At 40.6% G+C, this 17,208-nt stretch overlaps 1 protein-coding gene across 1 annotated transcript in view; it reads right to left on the bottom strand.

Moving 5' to 3' along the window:
* Positions 1 to 4,710: 4,710 nt before the first annotated feature.
* Positions 4,711 to 17,208, bottom strand: part of glis2a (GLIS family zinc finger 2a) — a 40,786-nt gene continuing 28,288 nt past the window's right edge. Inside the window, exons 6-7 of the mRNA XM_072671754.1 lie at positions 13,808 to 13,926; positions 4,711 to 10,728 (exon numbers count right to left, since the gene is read on the bottom strand). Coding sequence (XP_072527855.1) covers positions 10,121 to 10,728; positions 13,808 to 13,926 — 727 coding nt within the window. The 3' untranslated portion in view covers positions 4,711 to 10,120. The remainder of the gene's footprint in view (positions 10,729 to 13,807; positions 13,927 to 17,208) is intronic.

The raw sequence follows: 17,208 nt of genomic DNA, 5'->3' as shown, positions 1-17,208 counted from the left end.
TCACAGCTTTTTATAAACGCTATCTAATTTTCCAGTATTTTATTAATATTACAATATTCTATTGCCAAACCTGTGCGCTGGAGAGCAAAATGTAGGACAAACAGAGCTGGAAGTGAATTTTCCTCATGTAGAAACTAACAGTAATTCAACCATTTCAACTAAATCATTTTGGAGGCCGACCTTCTGACCTATTACACTCTAAGACGCACTGTTCTTAAAATCTTCTATAAGTAAAAAGTTTTCCGAGAAATCAGATGTTTTGAAAAATTCCGACTTTTCTTTCCTTGAGCGTAAGTGTAAGGAAAAACATTAGTCTAAGAAGACTTTTTTTTCTTAAGACACTTTTGTGAATCCTGCCGTTTTTAAAAGCAACACAATGCTTCACTCTGAACTCGCAGTCACTGCTCGCTATTACGATTTGCAGGCAGGTTTTGAGGCGTGCTGAATTATTTCAGATCGGGCAGGGCAGAGGCTTTGGAAGTTTACTTACATTAAACTAAATGAAATTCCCTTGGGAAGTTGGGAAAGATTTTTCCTCTAAAGCTGACGGTGACATTGTGTTTACAATATCCTTGGATAAAAGTTTTCCACCTTGCTTGTTTAAAGTGGTAGTAACTTCAAGTCTCTTGCAGATGACGCTACACGAGGATGACCAGCTATAAATATCTGTAGGTTTGCAATGGGACTCAGACGTTGAGAAGAGTACAGTACAGTGCAGCGAGTGTCTTGTTGAATGTGTGAAAAATGGGCTGCAAAGCAGATACAGTTAATGATTGGCTAATGAGTGGTCATTACACAGTCATTAACACACACACACACACACACACACACATATATATATATATATATATATATATATATATATATATATTATCATGCACTGCTTGATTTGCCTGATGCAAATTGTGATAGCAAGAAGTGAAGCATTGTGTTGCATTTAAAAGAAAAATCTTTATATTTTTATAAATATATAAATATTTTGTCAAACTACTGTAATATTAATGATACACTTCATATTATGTGGTTTTAAAAGTTTATTATATTATTAAAAGTTATTGGAATTAATTGGGTTTTTAAGTTTTACCTAAAGTTACTGTAGTATTAATTAAGTCTTCAAATTATATCATGTGTACATATACATAAATACGTATATATGTATGTATACATGAATAAATATGTACGATATAGCCAATGTACAGTTTATGAATTCATAACTCCAGTGTACGCCTATGTATGTGCACAGTATAGGGCCAGTCGTGTTCATCATTGTATTGTGAGGTTCAGCAGAGTGACAGTGAATGGAAAGAAGCTGGTCCTGAACCGACCGGTTCTGGCATGGATGCTGACGTATCTCCAGGATGGTAGGACTTTAGTAGTACACTAGTGAGTGTGTGTGGCAGGGAAGCAGGGCAGATGTTGTGGACAGAGGTGGAATTTAAGTTCAAGTTAAAGATAATCTGTACTCCCATTATGAAGCGATTGTGAAAGCAAACGCAGGCGTCATTTTAAATTCCTGTCTGGATGTGAAAAGACATCCTCAGGACATGTCCAGGAAAATAGGGACATCTGGTCACCCGAATTCATCATTCAATTCCGTTACAGTGTACAGAATAACTGCCAGATTCACATCATGTCAAAAAGAGAAACATAATTAGGTTTTAATGTTTTACCTAAAGTTACTGTGGTATTAAATAATGTAAAAGTCCTCATATTCTGTCAAAGGTTAAACTTCATATTTTGTTACTGTGGTATTAAATAATGTAAAGTTGCTGTAATATTAAGTAAGTCCTCATATTTTGTCAAAGGTTTAACTTCATATTTTGTTACTGTTATTATTAATTAGCTCTTCATGCTGTACCTGTTACTGTAGACTTCATTAGAAAAGTTCATAGTTTGCCTAAAGGTCCTGTAATAATTAGAAAATGTAATATTTAGTCTAAAGTAACTTTAATAAAAATAATTATTATTATTACAGTACATAAATACACATCATGTCAAAAAGGGAAAAATCGATTTTTGCTGGTCCGTGACAATATTTGTGTTCAAGTGCCATAAAGCCACAGTTTGGGTTTGTAGTGTTGTGTATTCAAGCCAGACCCCACCTTTCCTCACAGGATTCAGGAGGGCAAGTACACAGGAGGAAACTGCTGCCGGGGGAAGTACTGTTGTACTTTACGAGCTAATTTGGACAATATTGACACTCCTTCTCCATATCAAGGAAAGGCTCATTTATGGCCATCATACATCAGTCAAAGGGCATTGATCCTCCATATTTAACCCATCTGTGGCAGTAAACACACACATACACACAGTGAAAGCACACAACCAGAGCAGTGGACAGCCAACTCAGCAATTGGGAATTAGGTGCCTTGCTTATATGCAGAAACTCAAAATAAAGAGATTTATCAGCCTAGAATGTAACATTACTGAAGTTGCTGCAGTATTAATTACAAAACTGTCATATTTAACTTCTTATTATTTAGAAAACTTTATATTATGTCTATAATTACTGTAATATCAGTTATAATAACCATCATTTTGCCTAAAGTTACTGTAGTAATTAGGTATTCATGTTATGTCAAAAGATTCCTATTTTGTTTAATGCTACTGTAAGTACTGTATTGTCTAAAACTATTGTAATGTTAATGAAAAAAAGTTATTGGAATTAATTAGTTTTTTTATGTTTTACCAAAAGGTACTGTAGTAATAATTACAAATCCTTCATATTTTGTCTAAAACTAATGTAATATTAATAAAAAACTTCATATTTTGTCAAAAACTATTGTAATGTTAATGAAAAAACTTCATATTATGTATAAAGTTACTGAAATTAATTAGGTTTTTATGTTTTACCTAAAGGTACTGTAGTAATAATTACAAAGCCTTCATATTTTGTCTAAAACTACTGTAATATTAATGAAAAACTTTCATATTTTGTCTAAAACTACTGTAACGTTAATGATAAAACTTCATATTATGTATAAAGTTATTGGAATATTAATGATAAAACTTAATATTTTGTCTAAAGTTACTGAAATTTGTTTATGTTTTACCTAAAGGTACTGTAGTAATTTTACAAAGCATTCATATTTTGTCTAAAACTACTGTAATATTAATGATAAAACTTCATATTATGTCTAAAGTTACTGGAATTATTTAGGTTTTTATGTTTTACCTAAGGATACTGTAGAATTAATTAAAGTTACTGTAATAAGAAAAGTCATGTAGTCTAAAGTTACTGCAATATTAATGAAGTCTTCATATTTTGTCTAAAGTTATTGTAATTATAATAAGAAGGTTTTCATGCAGAGAGTCCAGAGAGGGCTTGTCCTGCAGGCAGGTGCATCAGCTCAGGGACTGGATGTATGCAATACGCAGCAGAAGTACCAATAAAGACCACGCCCTTTCTGAGTAAAGATGGTCCAGTCACGTCAAACATGGGTTGCGACAGCTCAGCATTTGGCTCTTCTGTTAGAGGTCATGAATATCATGGTCAGTCACAAAGATCTTCCGCTCAGTTGTCATCGTCAGAATCCGGTCTGCTGTTTGCTCAGTATTACAGCATATTAACTTAAATTCCTGTACTCACTGTTTGCAGTTTACTTACCTTGTACTAACACTAGCAGGACCACCCACCAGATAGGTGCACAATAATGATGTATAGTCACTGACTGTAACTGTAGTTACACAATCTGTCAATAGCCATTGCTTGTTCTGGGGCACCTAGTTCAGTGTGTACGAATCTAAAAATGCTAATAGAACGTTTTGGTTGAAATAAAAAAAGGACATAATCACAATTGTAAGCATGGGGGCGGCAGCATCAGCATCACGGCTCGTGACTGATTTGCTGCCTTGCCATTATTAATGACCTGAGTTTGGGAATGTACCAGGATATTCTTCAGGACAATGCCAGAGTATCTTTCATAACAGTAGTTGGGTCATGCAGCAAGACAATGACCTTAAGCACCATAAGTAAGACTACAAAGAACGGATACAGAAGGTAAGATAAGGTGAAGCAGTTTTGTAAGGTGGAACGGGTCAACGTTCTTCTAACCTGTTGTGAAGAGACCACAAACTAGAGGTACTGTATCAAATATGCCACTGTACGACTGTAGCTACATTGTGCGTTCCAAAAAGGCTCTAAACCAGCAGTCCTCCTTCTAGTCTTCAGGGTTGGACCACATTTGCTTCAGCTGAAGTCACAACAGTCAGCTCTTCTGAGTATAGCCATGTCCATAACAGGAGCAAAAAGGTCAGTGGTACTTCTGGCTTTACATGGTATGATGTTTGTCCACTTAGCATGTCTATATGTTTATACACCAATCAGCCTTTTTGAGTCACCGAAACAGCTCTGACCATTTGAGAAGTGTCCTGTGGTATCTGGAACCAAGACATTACCAGTAGATCATTTAGCAGAAGTCCTGCAAGTTGTGACGTGGGGCCTCCATGAGCATCAATAAGGCCCATGAGTCTTTCCTTGGAGCACTTTTGATAGGTACACAAGAGCTGCCTGATTGGAGATGTTCTGACCCTCCAGTTCGGTTCCTTCCTTAGTGTCTCAGATTCTTACGCTTGCCCATTTGTCCTGCTTCCAACGCCTAATATCTCCACCCCTTCACAGGTTCCTTTGTCAGTGGGTTTAGATGCTAGATCTTATGGCTGATTGGCGTACAGGACCAATCAATGGAACGAGTGAAAATGAAATCCCCATTTCATTAAATTTTGCTTCTTTTATTAGACGTTGTTGGTCATTGTCATAAACATCTTAATCAGAGTTGTCATCGTCAGAATCCTGTATGTTGAAACGTATAGAAATACACTGCATGCTCAGTATTACAACATAGTAACTTTACTTCCCATATACACTGCCCTGCCAGTTTATTAGGTACCCTGTACCCTGTACACTCGTCGAGCATTACTTCAGATAAACCCTACCACACAGGTGAACAGTACATTTCAGTCTCAGTCTATCAGTGTAAAGGTACCATGATGGGGCTGTCTCTGGTACGAATGTATCAGGTGTAATAAACTGGCAGCTCAGTGAATACAGAGCATACAAAATGCTAGGGATGCCGTACCAACTACAACAAATGTTTAACGTTAGTATTCAGTCATGTAGGATATATATATATATATATGTATATTGGTTAGACCTTCAGGAACCTGACTGTTTGATCAACCGCCAATTCAGAACCAACTGACTACCAAATCAGCCACAGATTTGTTCTTCGTAGGCGTCCTGGATATTGTAGTGAGAGAAAAGACGTGACAACTGTAAAATGCTAAATTCTGTCAAAGCGATGAGTTCGGACTACTGCACCAAATAACCAGGCTGGAATGCATGTTAACAGACGTGCATGGTATGATGGCATCCCTAATGTTTTGTACACTTAGTGTGTATATGGATACATTGCTGCCGTCATATCAAACACCTCGTGACTCCATTTTATTCGTTTATTCTAAACAAATGTTTCGTAACTATTTGAAAACTTCGGATAACTCGCATTCGCTACGCTAAAGTTACAAATACGTCTTTCATGCTTCTTTATAAGAACAGTCTTGGCAAAATCAAAAGAACTGTAATGAACACGATTGTTCGTTGACTTCAGATGCTGTCAATCAGCCGAGACATGATCGATGTATGAAGTTTGGTTATTTGATAAGGAACAGGAGATGCTAGGCTAATGTGGCTAACAAACACTGTGTGTTTACTATGTGGTTTAGAGCATAATTTTGTGACATAAATCATGAAAATAAAAAAATAAGCTTGTTCGAAGAGCTGAGAGGTGGAGGATCCGGAATCACTTCAACCTCAGCTCGGTGGGTGTGCGGTATGCTAAATGGACGATAATGTAGTTCCGCTTTTAGATGTGTTTTACTAATTTACTTTAGTTACCACAACGTATTTACGTTATTTTACATTTTTGAAGCAAATAAATGAGGCCCAGTGTTTGTTAGCAACGTTAGCCTAGCGTCTTCCGTTCTTAACTACAAACAAAAAAGAACACATCCCGTACCGAACATGTCTTGGCTGATCGACAGCATCAGTGATTTAATTTGTTTAAGTTTTGAAATTTGAAACTTCGGAGACGTGAGGTTTGCTTAAGACGGCATCAAAATATTCATCGTCGATAAACTCATGAGAAAAGGCACTTGGAACTGGTTACAAATACACATAATGACAAACATACCATTGTGCAAAAAAAAAAAAATTTGAAGAAAAAAACCAAACGTTTAAATAAAGTATTCAGATGCCGGCTATAACGAGCCATAGTCTGCTAACCAGTGCTTTGCACCCTGCTCTCACACCGTACACTGCATTAGGGAACTGTACAGTGTGATGTATTGAACTCTGAACCAACGTATCAGAGGTTTCCAAGTAGTAGAGGGACGCCAGGTGCTATAAACCGCAGCAGCCAGGATTAAAGGAGCTAATCATAAACCAACTGACCTGTTAAGCAGCAGATTAATTGCAGAAGGTTGTCAGCACTTCAAGTGCCTCGTCTTGAAACCAGCAAAACAAAGCGAACGCAAAGGAAAGGAATGTACAGAGCAGAACTGGTTACAGCCCGGCCAGCACTCCGGGCGGGCGGCGCCGAGTTAGATCTTCCATCCATCACCATCTTCGCGCTGAACGCGTAATACCGGCATGTTGACCAACAGGCCTGTGATGTCACATTTCCGTTTACATTTACGGCATTTAGCCGACGCTCTTATCCAGAGCGACTTACAAGGATACTCGTATTACACAGGTGGGCCAATGTAGTGTTAGGAGTCTTGCCCAAGGACTCTTATGACATCAAACGTCTCAAACAGCTGACAGCAGGATACAGCAGGTGACCGATGTTGCCGATGTTGGCTCACAGGTGCGAAGGGATTGAGCAAGTCAGGACTTTTCACACCTCTGTAAACACTTGATGAACTCAATTCCACTTTCAGTTCCAGTGCCCAGTAGTGTCCAGCCGATGTGTCAATGGTGTGTCGGCGGTTTTAGTGGTACGAAGCGAATAATTACAGATACAACAAAGATAAGGACCGGGTTTCGAACTTGCACACTCCTGACCACAGCCTCAAAGGTAAGAAAGTTAGCCCTTGCTAAGTTAGCCTAGCGTTGCTGAACTCACAAACCTCTGATGGTAGGGTTAAACCTTCGACAGCTGTGTCCAATAGTGCCTAACCGATGGATCAACCGGGTAACAATACTGGCGGCAAACCAACCGTTTTATCGGTATGGCGAAAAACTTCCACAAAGAATTACAGCTTTCGTTTCGTTTGCTGGGGTTTGAACTCACAAACTTCTGAGAATAGGGTGAAACCTCAGGCTGATGCATCAGTTGGCCGATAAAGTGGTTTTATTGATATTGGTGAAAATTTCACAGATAATAATTCACTTTTTATTTTTATTTTTTTGTATTTTTTAACCCCTGACAGTAGGGTCAAACCTCGAGCAGTTCTGCTCATCTGGCTGATGATAATGGCACCAAGAGGTTTTATCGGTATTGGGGGGGAAAAGTTTCACTTTCTGTGGCATTGCTGGGGTTTGACCTCGCAAACTCCTGTCAGCAAGGCAAACTTCAGACAGTTATACTCACCTGATTTATCAGTTGATCGATAATATTGATGGCAAGCGATTTTATCGGTATTTGCCGAAATTTCGTAAATGACTTTTTTTTTTTTTTTGCTGTGGCATTGCTGGGGTTTAAAGTCGCAAACCTCTGGTGATGATCAAACCTCAGACAGCTGAGCCCAAAAGTGCCAAACCAGCGTATGAGCTAGTTAACAATATTGTCAGCAAACGGTTTAACGGTATTAAGGAAATTTTTACCGAAACGTTTTTTGTTTTGGCTGTGGCATTGCTGGGGTTTGAACTTACAAACTCCTGTCGATAGGGTCAAACCGCAGGCAGTTATGCATAACCGGTGTATCAGCTGGTTGATAATATTGTCAGCAAGTGGTTTTATTATTTCATTTATTTATGTTTTGCTAAATCAATTTGTAGATAATTGACTTTTGTTTTGGCTCCTGAATATAGGGTCAGGCAGCTATGCTTGATATTATAATTTGGGGTTTTATCAAGCGGTTTTATGGGTTTTCGGGGATAAATGTAATAATTAGCGTTTTCTGACTCGCAAAGCTCCGATAATGGGGTCAGACCTCAGAGAGCTGTGCCCGAAAGTGGCCAACTGATGCATCAGCTGGTTAATAATACTGAAACCAATAATTCGTTTGGGGTTCGGGGGGGCTGGTGACCTAAACTGGTGGATTTAGACACAGAGCTTTATGAGAATAACGTAACAAGAAAAATACTGAAGGACACAAGTGAGTCTTATGGCATTGAGTTTCCACATTATTGAACGGTTGGTGGAAAAGAAGGTCTGGCTGACGGCCCAATTTGTTTGATTTACTGCAGCTAATCATGTTCATTTTAGGCGCAATGCAAGTAGCTAAATTTCCACGCCGCACTTATTCATCTCCATCTGGCCCAGAGCGTTCTAGGACGGGAGCAGAGGAGTGCCAAATCCAATGAGAGGCTGGACAAACTGAACAAGCTTCACTGGTAAAAACACCCCAATTTAGCCGAATGAGAAACGGTCACTGTTGTCTGGAATAGGAGCGTTGTGTAACGTGGACCCTCTGTGTACCCGTCGCGTTCTTTTGCTCTCCTCTGGAATTTCACAGGTAAACCGCATAGCTTAGGTCACATGTTGTTTTGTTTGTTTGTTTGTTTGTTTTTATCTGAATTTGAATCTGAAAGTGAACCATTAAAAGGTTAAAGTTTTTTTGTTCCCTTCTGCTGTGAAGCTTCCCTGTTGGAGCAGCGTTATATACATATATACTATATTCCACACACTACTCTCACACAGCTCAGCTCAAACACCGTCACGCAGGTTTACCCGCCACACCGTATCCTGCTCTCTGTTTGCTTATGGCAAGCGTGGACACTGGTTTGTTCCTGGTACAGTAAGTGTGATGACGGGGGAGCGTTCTGTGGTTCTGTTTGGTTAAAAGCGGCAAACATAAAAAAAAACCCTCGGCACACGTCAGACAGCGCCCTGGAGAGGAAGCTCGCTCCGGCTAGAGGTTTGGTCAGTAGATGGGACCCATTAGGACCGGCCGTACCTGCCCTCAGCGATGCCGGCGGGGCGCAACGTAACCTACAAGAGAACTGAAAGGCATCGAATATAAACGGTTTAAATGTCCCACGAAAGCAAAGCTTACTGTATTTGCCACCTTTGATCAGAGCTTTGTAGCTATCAGTTCTGGTGACTTGTCGTAGTTGCTTAAACGTATATATATATATATATTTATATTTATATTTCAGATCTATGTATATTGTCACGGAAGCACACTGCATGTGTCTCATGGGTGCTGTCGCTATATCAGAATACACTGTAAAAAAAACACCTTTGTCCTCAAGTAATTGTATGTAAAAGTTTGAAAAGGTGCCAAACGAAGCTAAATTCCTTAAAAACAACCCTGCAACCAATATTAAAGGAATGTCCCAGCATTTAAATTTTTTTTTTTTTATCTCTACCTGCCCCGTGTTTAACGTACTGGCAGTTACCGCAGACGGTCAGTGGAATTCAGCAACTATACAAATTCAAGTCCTGTCCAAAAATCTCCGTGTGAGACCCCACATCCATCATAAATATAAAGCCATGGAAAAATCATCACTGCCCGTCATTGTGCTCTACTGGCTCCATGATGGTGCGTAGTGCTTGGTCCCCGATGATTGCCGCTTGCAATGTAATTAGATGATGGAACTCTCGTAGCGGTTAGCGCAGCCCACTGACGCAGAAAACAACAGGAAAGCTAAATATTAGCTGGTGGTCTTGATTGTAACAATCATCTTTTACAGAAATGAATTGCTGTTTTGTTTTTTTCAGCCACCGTTGAAAAGCTATTGAGAGAAATCTACACTTTGACCTCATGAAATGTGGCGCTTTTCGCTTTTGGCGTTTTACGTTATCTTAGCTTGATTGTCATCAAAACAACATTAGAACGGGTTGACGGTAATCAGCTGTTAAACACGGCAGCTGTAGGTTAGGTTGAAAAACGCTGGACTATCCCTTTAAGCTCGATTGATCTAATTGTCGGATCACGATCGCATGACCCCCGTTCAGCTGACCACAGCCTGCTTGAGCATCACCATGCCCGGCGGGACGAACACCCAGGACAGGGTGTCCCGCCTTGCCCTCATCTCCCTTTCATCCTCATCGTCGCCGTCGTCATCATCCTCCTTCATGCCTCCGCCCCTCTGACTAGACCCTAGCCTGTGAGAAGGCAACAGCAGGGGGTCCAGGAGAGGACCCCTGTGGCAGAGCAAAGCTCCAGCCCCCGAAAGCCTGGAGGACATGGAGAGGTCCAGAGCCATCAGCGGCCCGGTGAAGTTGTGCAGGGCCTGCGTCCCCAGCAGGGTCAGCGCGGCCTCCGACAGGACCAGAGGAGCTCTTCCCGGGATGGGCAGATTGGGATTCAAGAGATCTGCGCCCAAGCCTCCTCGTCCCGGCCCTGCTTCTGCGCTCCTGGTCTCTTGGGCAACGGAGTGGCCATGAGCTTTGATGTGTTTGCGGAGGGAGCTGGGGTCCGTGTAGCGCTTGTGGCAGCCGACCATCTTGCAGCAGTAGGGCTTGTCCTCGTAGTGCGTCCTTGTGTGCTTGAAGCGGTCGCTGGAGTTGGAGTAGCGCTTTCCGCAGCCTTCATAGGGGCACACGTAGGGCTTCTCTCCTGGGAGGGGGGAAATGAAGGGGGGGAAACAATTAGGTAAGGATTTAACGGTACCTGTACATGTGACACCTGTTAGCCTTGTCCCGTCCAGCTTAGTAGCATCATTCCCAGCAAATGGGTGTGAATAAGCTGCACCGTCACCAGGCCTAATGCCATCAAGTAGATTCAGGGGTATGTAAAGCCCTGCAGCACTGGGAGCACTGGGAGCACTGGGCTGTGGTGTAGCCCTGGCACTGGCTGGAGTGCTGGAGCTTCAGCCTCTGGGAAAAGTTTGAGTGTCATTTTTTTGCTCCACAACTAAGCATCCATTATCAGTGCCTGACCTCACTAATGCTCTCATGGCCGAATGCCATCAAATCCCCACAGCAAATGTTCCAAATTCCAGTGTAAGGCCTCTGCAGAAGAGTCGAGGCTGTTACAGCAGCAAAGGGACAACAACAGGTGGTGCACTGGAGGTGCAGGTGTCTGCAGACTTTTGGACATTTGGACATATAGTGCAAGAACCTGCCTGAAACCGCTTGAGCCCGCCCTCTACTGGCAGAACTGGGGTAATTCAGTCACGCTTGGCCTCACAGGCTTTTCAGTGCAGTCCAAAGTCAGTCTATGGGACTTCTGAGCCTCTCTCCTGAACGATGTAGTGTGTTAATTATATTGCACCACATGTTTGGAGGTCCTGGAGGTCCACAACTGTGTTTTGTTTTGTCTCAAGTCTATAAGTCTAGACTGAGCTGCTGGGATTGTCTCATTGCGTCACAATCTTAACACAGGCCCTTAAATACGGTCACAAGTGCAAGAATTTAGCCAACCCATCAATCAACCTTTATTTTTTCACTCTGAATTATTGAGAGTGACCCTTTATTTTCAGCCTTTTAGCTTTTCCAGTAAACAGGGAGTAAAAGAGAAAATGAATTCATATTTAATCAATGTTTTTGCTAAATAAATAAATCAATCAAGGTAATATAATATTTAAGATTTAATTAGTAAAAGAGAAAAATTATATCATGTAGAAATATGCCAAACATAGAAACAAGAAACCAAATATTAATAGACATTAATAGAATCAGAATTAGTAGATTCAAATGGAAAATTAAATTAAAAAGCCTTTAAAACAACTAAAGTAAGATTACATTATTTTATTTATTTATTGTATTAGTAATATTATTAATATATTAATAATTGTATTATTACTATTACGCTGCTCAATGTCAGACTATACGATTACATACTGATGTGTGGTCCCATCCACCTCTAATCGGATATATAACTTTAACACAACCAAAATAAGATTTTTAAAACAACCATCAAAATACAAACAACTGTAAGATCAAAAAAGGAAGAAATTAAGCTAAACTAAGTAAAATTCCTGAAATAATACAAAAATATTATTATTATTATTATTATTAATAATAATAATAATAATAATAAATAAATAAACATGGTTAGCTGATACAGTGAAGTGTTTCAGTGAAGATCTGATACAGTGAATTAAAACTCAAATAAATTTGCCGTGTGGAGGGTGGATATCACGTAGTGCTGAAAGTTCTAGATAGTTCTAGCTAATCTTTTGGTTTGTCAGTCAGCTGCATGCCACGTGAACGCTCTCAGGTCAGGTATTACAGCCGTGTGCTCACGGCAAAGTTGTTCCTACCTGCATTAGTCACCAACACCAACTACCTCAGTTACTGCAGTCACTCCCAGTCAAACAAAACATGTCCCAATGCCAGGAAATGATACGCTTCAGTCAGTCACTGCGCTGTCAGAAACTCCCGCACTGTCCTGATCCGACTGAGAAGTTCGATTTGGGATCAGTGGGATATTTTTAATACTCAAAGGAACTGACGGATCTTTTATTAAAATTAGACACGATGTGAAGCTCTGTGAAAACTTTCTATTATAAATAAGGCAAGTCTCGAACCACTGCCCATCATTTGAATCAGAGCTCTACTGGCTTGAGACTGGCGCAAAGTGCTTGGTCCCCAGTGATTGCCATTTACGATGAAATTACATTTACATTTACATTTACGGCATTTAGCAGACGCTCTTATCCAGAGCGACTTACAAAGTGCTTTGCTATTTACCCAAGAGAAGCCTTCGCTAGTTAGAATAGACTAATAGTTCAAAAGATACCTCTAAGCTTAGACATTGCTAAACACAATACAATAAGGCGACCATAGAACTATTTGTCCAAGTACTCTCTGAAGAGGTGGGTCTTCAGTCTGCGTTTGAAGACACCCAGGGGCAGCTCGTTCCACCACTTTGGTGCCAGGACAGAAAAAAGCCTGGACGCTCGTCTTCCGCGGGAAGGGAGGGATGGTGGGTCGAGCCGAGCCGTACTTGAAGCTCGAAGGGCTCTTGGTGCGGATCGGCTTTTGACCATTGCCATCAGATACGGAGGGGCTGGTCCGTTCTTGGCTTTGTAGGCCAGCGTCAGGGTTTTGAATCAGCAGCTACAGGAAGCCAGTGGAGAGAACGCAGCAGTGGAGTGACATGGCTACATTTTGGGACATTGAAGACCGAAGACCCGTGCCGCTGCATTCTGGATGAGTTGCAGGGGCCTGATGGTGCGCAGAGGGAGACCAGCCAGAAGAGAGTTGCAGTAGTCAAGTCTGGAAGTGACGAGAGACTGAACAAGCACCTGGGTGGCCTCTCTAGAGAGGAAGGGTCGAATTCTCCGGATGTTGTACAGAAGAAATCTGCAGGACCGAGTTACGTTTGCAACATGACTTGAGAACGTTAAAAGATGAACCATAGAAATCAGAGGAACGCTGAATACTAGATGGTGGTTTTGGTTGCTAACGACGATACTTTACACAAATTGACCTGTTTCCCCTTCTTCAAGATAGGTTTCCGTACCGTTATCTCAGTTGTTGATAGTTCAGAAGCTACCTACATGGCACACATTCCCCTTTTGGAAGAATATGCAGTGTTTTCTCAACTCAATTCACTTGTATCAAATAAATCAATCAATCAATACACAGACAAATCAAAAACCACGAGGCGAGGTTCTGGATCACACTGTGGCCTGGCCTGGCATGGTGGGCAGCATGAGACGAACATCTGGTGTCTTTATGTGTCTCACCTGTATGAGAGCGGGTATGAATCTTGAGGTTCTCCAGCCGGGAGAAGCTTTTGCTGCAGATGGCACACTGGTGCGGTTTCTCGTTGGTGTGGGTGCGGATGTGGATCAACATCTTGTACCTGCCCAAAGAAACATGGGTTCTCAAAATCAACTTAGACACAAACTCATATCCAAGCCAAGCACAAGCAAGCGGTTCCCTCTGGAATTCCTCGCTTACTTTTAGAGACTGAAAGCTGATAGTGTTGTTAGTGCGTAGGTCTTCACATACTTGCCTATGTGCTTGACGTATTACTGGAGGCTTTTACTAGAGGGCAGACCATGAAGAATGTCCAGATTTACTAAATGTTAACATGTTGTTTTATTTCTACCCAATTTGGAGGGACCCTATCACTAGCAATGGCCCCAACACTAAGAGGGTGAAGCCTAGCACACGTCTCCTCCAACCAAGGCTTTTCCATCTGCCGCCGATGATGCAGCATCACTAGGTAGCTAGCACGCATCAATCCTCCCCACTCCTGAGAGATCACCGGCTGCTGGTGGCAAATAGCATGACCCGGGATTTGAACCAGCGATCCCCGATATTTAAATTTAAGAAATGTACAAGAAAGGTACAAATCTTATGAAGTCCAAAATGCATTTCTTGATGCAAAGAATTTCTTCAATCCTTCTTCAAATCTTTTTCAACACTTTAACACTTCTTTAATCCTTCTTCAGCACTTCAACCCGTCTTCAACCCTTCTTCAATACGTCTTCAACCTTTCAACACTTCTTTAACCCTTCAACCCTTCTTCAATTCTTCTTCAACAATTCTTCAACACTAACACTTCAACCATTCAACACTTTTTCAAATCTTCTTCAACCCATCTTTAACACTTCTTCAATTCTTCTTCAACACTTCAACTCCTCAATCCTTCAACATTAAATTTTTTTAAATTTTTCAACCCTTCTTCAACCCTTCTTTAACCCTTCTTCAACACTTCTTCAACCCTTCTTTAACCCTTCTTTAACCCTTCAACACCTCTTCAACACTTCTTCAACACTTCTTCAACCCTTCTTCAACCCTTCTTCAACCCTTCTTCAACCCTTCTTCAACCCTTCTTTAACCCTTCTTTAACCCTTCAACACCTCTTCAACACTTCTTCAACACTTCTTCAACACTTCTTCAACACTTCAACACCTCTTCAACCCTTCTTTAACACTTCTTTAACACTTCTTCAACCCTTCTTCAACCCTTCTTCAACACTTCTTCAACACTTCTTCAACACTTCAACACGTCTTCAACCCTTCTTTAACACGTCTTCAACCCTTCTTTAACACTTCTTCAACCCTTCAACTCTTCTTCAATCCAACTCTTCTTCAATCCAACTCTTCTTCAATCCAACTCTTCTTCAATCCAACTCTTCTTCAATCCAACTCTTCTTCAAAACTTCAACTCTTCTTAAATTTTTCTTCAACACTTTAGCAGTTCTTCAGTCCTTCGAAATGTCGAAAGGACAGTGACGTCTGTCCTGCAATACTGAGGAACCAGCAGTCTAGACAGTCCCGCAAACAGTTAGACTGCACTAATTTGCATCTAATTATCTTTCTGTCAGAAATGAGAAATTATCATTTGTTTAATCAAGCAAACAGAACAGTAATGCGCTGCAAACCTGCACTGCAGTCACCTTCTGTTACTGCTGGAACTGAAGCGCCAAAACGCTACTGAGCCCTTAACACGGCAAGGCTCAGGTGTATTACTCAGTAACTACAGGGGCTATTCTCTAGAGGTTTATAAGAACAAACAGATGGTGTTTAAGGGGTTAAACCCCATCAATTATCAGTGGTGCACTGTTCTACTGTGCAGCGCCACCTGCACAATTCCAGCCTCTGCGGTTTTAAGAGGACGTTTTATATAAAGAACCCCTCTCCACCCCTGCAGGGTACCCAAACCTTTGCTTCAGGTCCTTTTATCTGTTTTTGTTACTTTAAAGCTGTAAAACGGCTACAATAAAAAAAAAAGTAATCTTGCTTTAAATATACAATTATTTTTTTTTTTAAATCTAACTCTTTCTGCTTTTACTCGCCAAGCTTTTCACAGTTGCAGAAATACGGAGGACGTTTGGGCTGCCCAAAATTTTGCACGCCACTTTGCGTGAGGTACGCCAGGCCGAGTTAGTGCAGCCTGCCCAAACAAAGAGGATATTTTTAGCTTGGAGTCCGGGTTGGCGTTCCTGTGATCTGCTTGTGGAGCCAAACCCTCCCTTGGTGTGGAGAGTGATGGAAGAAAGGGGGGTGATATCAATAATTCTTTGTAAATAATTATCAATATTTTATTTTGTTTTATTCAGGTGTAAAACAAAAAAGTTGAATGACTTTTTTAATGAACTAAGTGACTGTGGAGTTTGAGAGGAAGGTGCTTTTATTATTTAAATATTTAGCACTACTGGCCTCTGCTGGTTTCAATTCTGTGAGAATTCCTTTCCTGCATTAAATGTCGTTACATACACAGGGGATATTTGGGGCTGTTACGACCCCTGTCTTTTACCCCACCCCTCCCCGCGGTGTCATAGATGCGTTAATAAATGAACTGACTAATTGTGTCTTACATGGCTTTGTCATCTTAAGGCTGTACAATTAGTTGATTTGGCGTAATCGGTTATTAAATATGATTTTTTTTTTTAAGTAACAACCATCAGTGGAGGAGTAGAGTTTGCTGTTTACTAGTATATGCCACACCCTGGAGGACTGGAATGAAGAACGTTTTTCGGGCTGAAGTTCAGAGCGGTTTCTAGGTAGGTGTGTAAGTTGTTTGATGGAATGATGGTGAGAGAATGGGGATTTTTTATAGGGCTGAGTGGGAGGAGTTCAGGGCGTAGACCATCTCCCGAAATGAATCATAACTTCACTTCTGAAATATTCACCTAGACGCCGGAGGTTAATGTTCAATAAAAGATAAAAGCTTTACTATGTTTAGTTTTAAGCATTAGTCTCTTATTACTAGAAAAGCTGGAGCTTTCATGGAGACGCCGGTTTGAACACTATAAACAACGCAGCACAAACCTTTAACAGTGCCGGCTTTTAAATTCTGACCTTCTAAACCTGTTATAATGTTTTCCCCTAAAATAAGGCGACCTGCAGATGTACTACAGCCCTCCAGTCACCGATGTACCTGCCCCCTCTTATTATTATTGTAATAGATGTTTATTATTATTACTATATATTTATATATAAGTATAAATAGAAAACTATACTTATATATAATATACTTATAATATACGTAGTTTACATTGTCGCACAATGAGCTCTTAACTTTTAACTTTTTTGTAAAATGTCAGTTTATGGGATTTAACAGATTTTATTTGATTGCATTTTTTTATTTCTTACTGTATTTTTGTCTTTTATTTTATCTTTATTGTATTTGT

The sequence above is a fragment of the Salminus brasiliensis genome, chromosome 25 (assembly GCF_030463535.1).
Source record: "Salminus brasiliensis chromosome 25, fSalBra1.hap2, whole genome shotgun sequence".
NCBI classification, from domain to species: Eukaryota; Metazoa; Chordata; class Actinopteri; order Characiformes; family Bryconidae; genus Salminus; species Salminus brasiliensis.
This window is presented reverse-complemented; position numbering and strand designations above follow the sequence as displayed.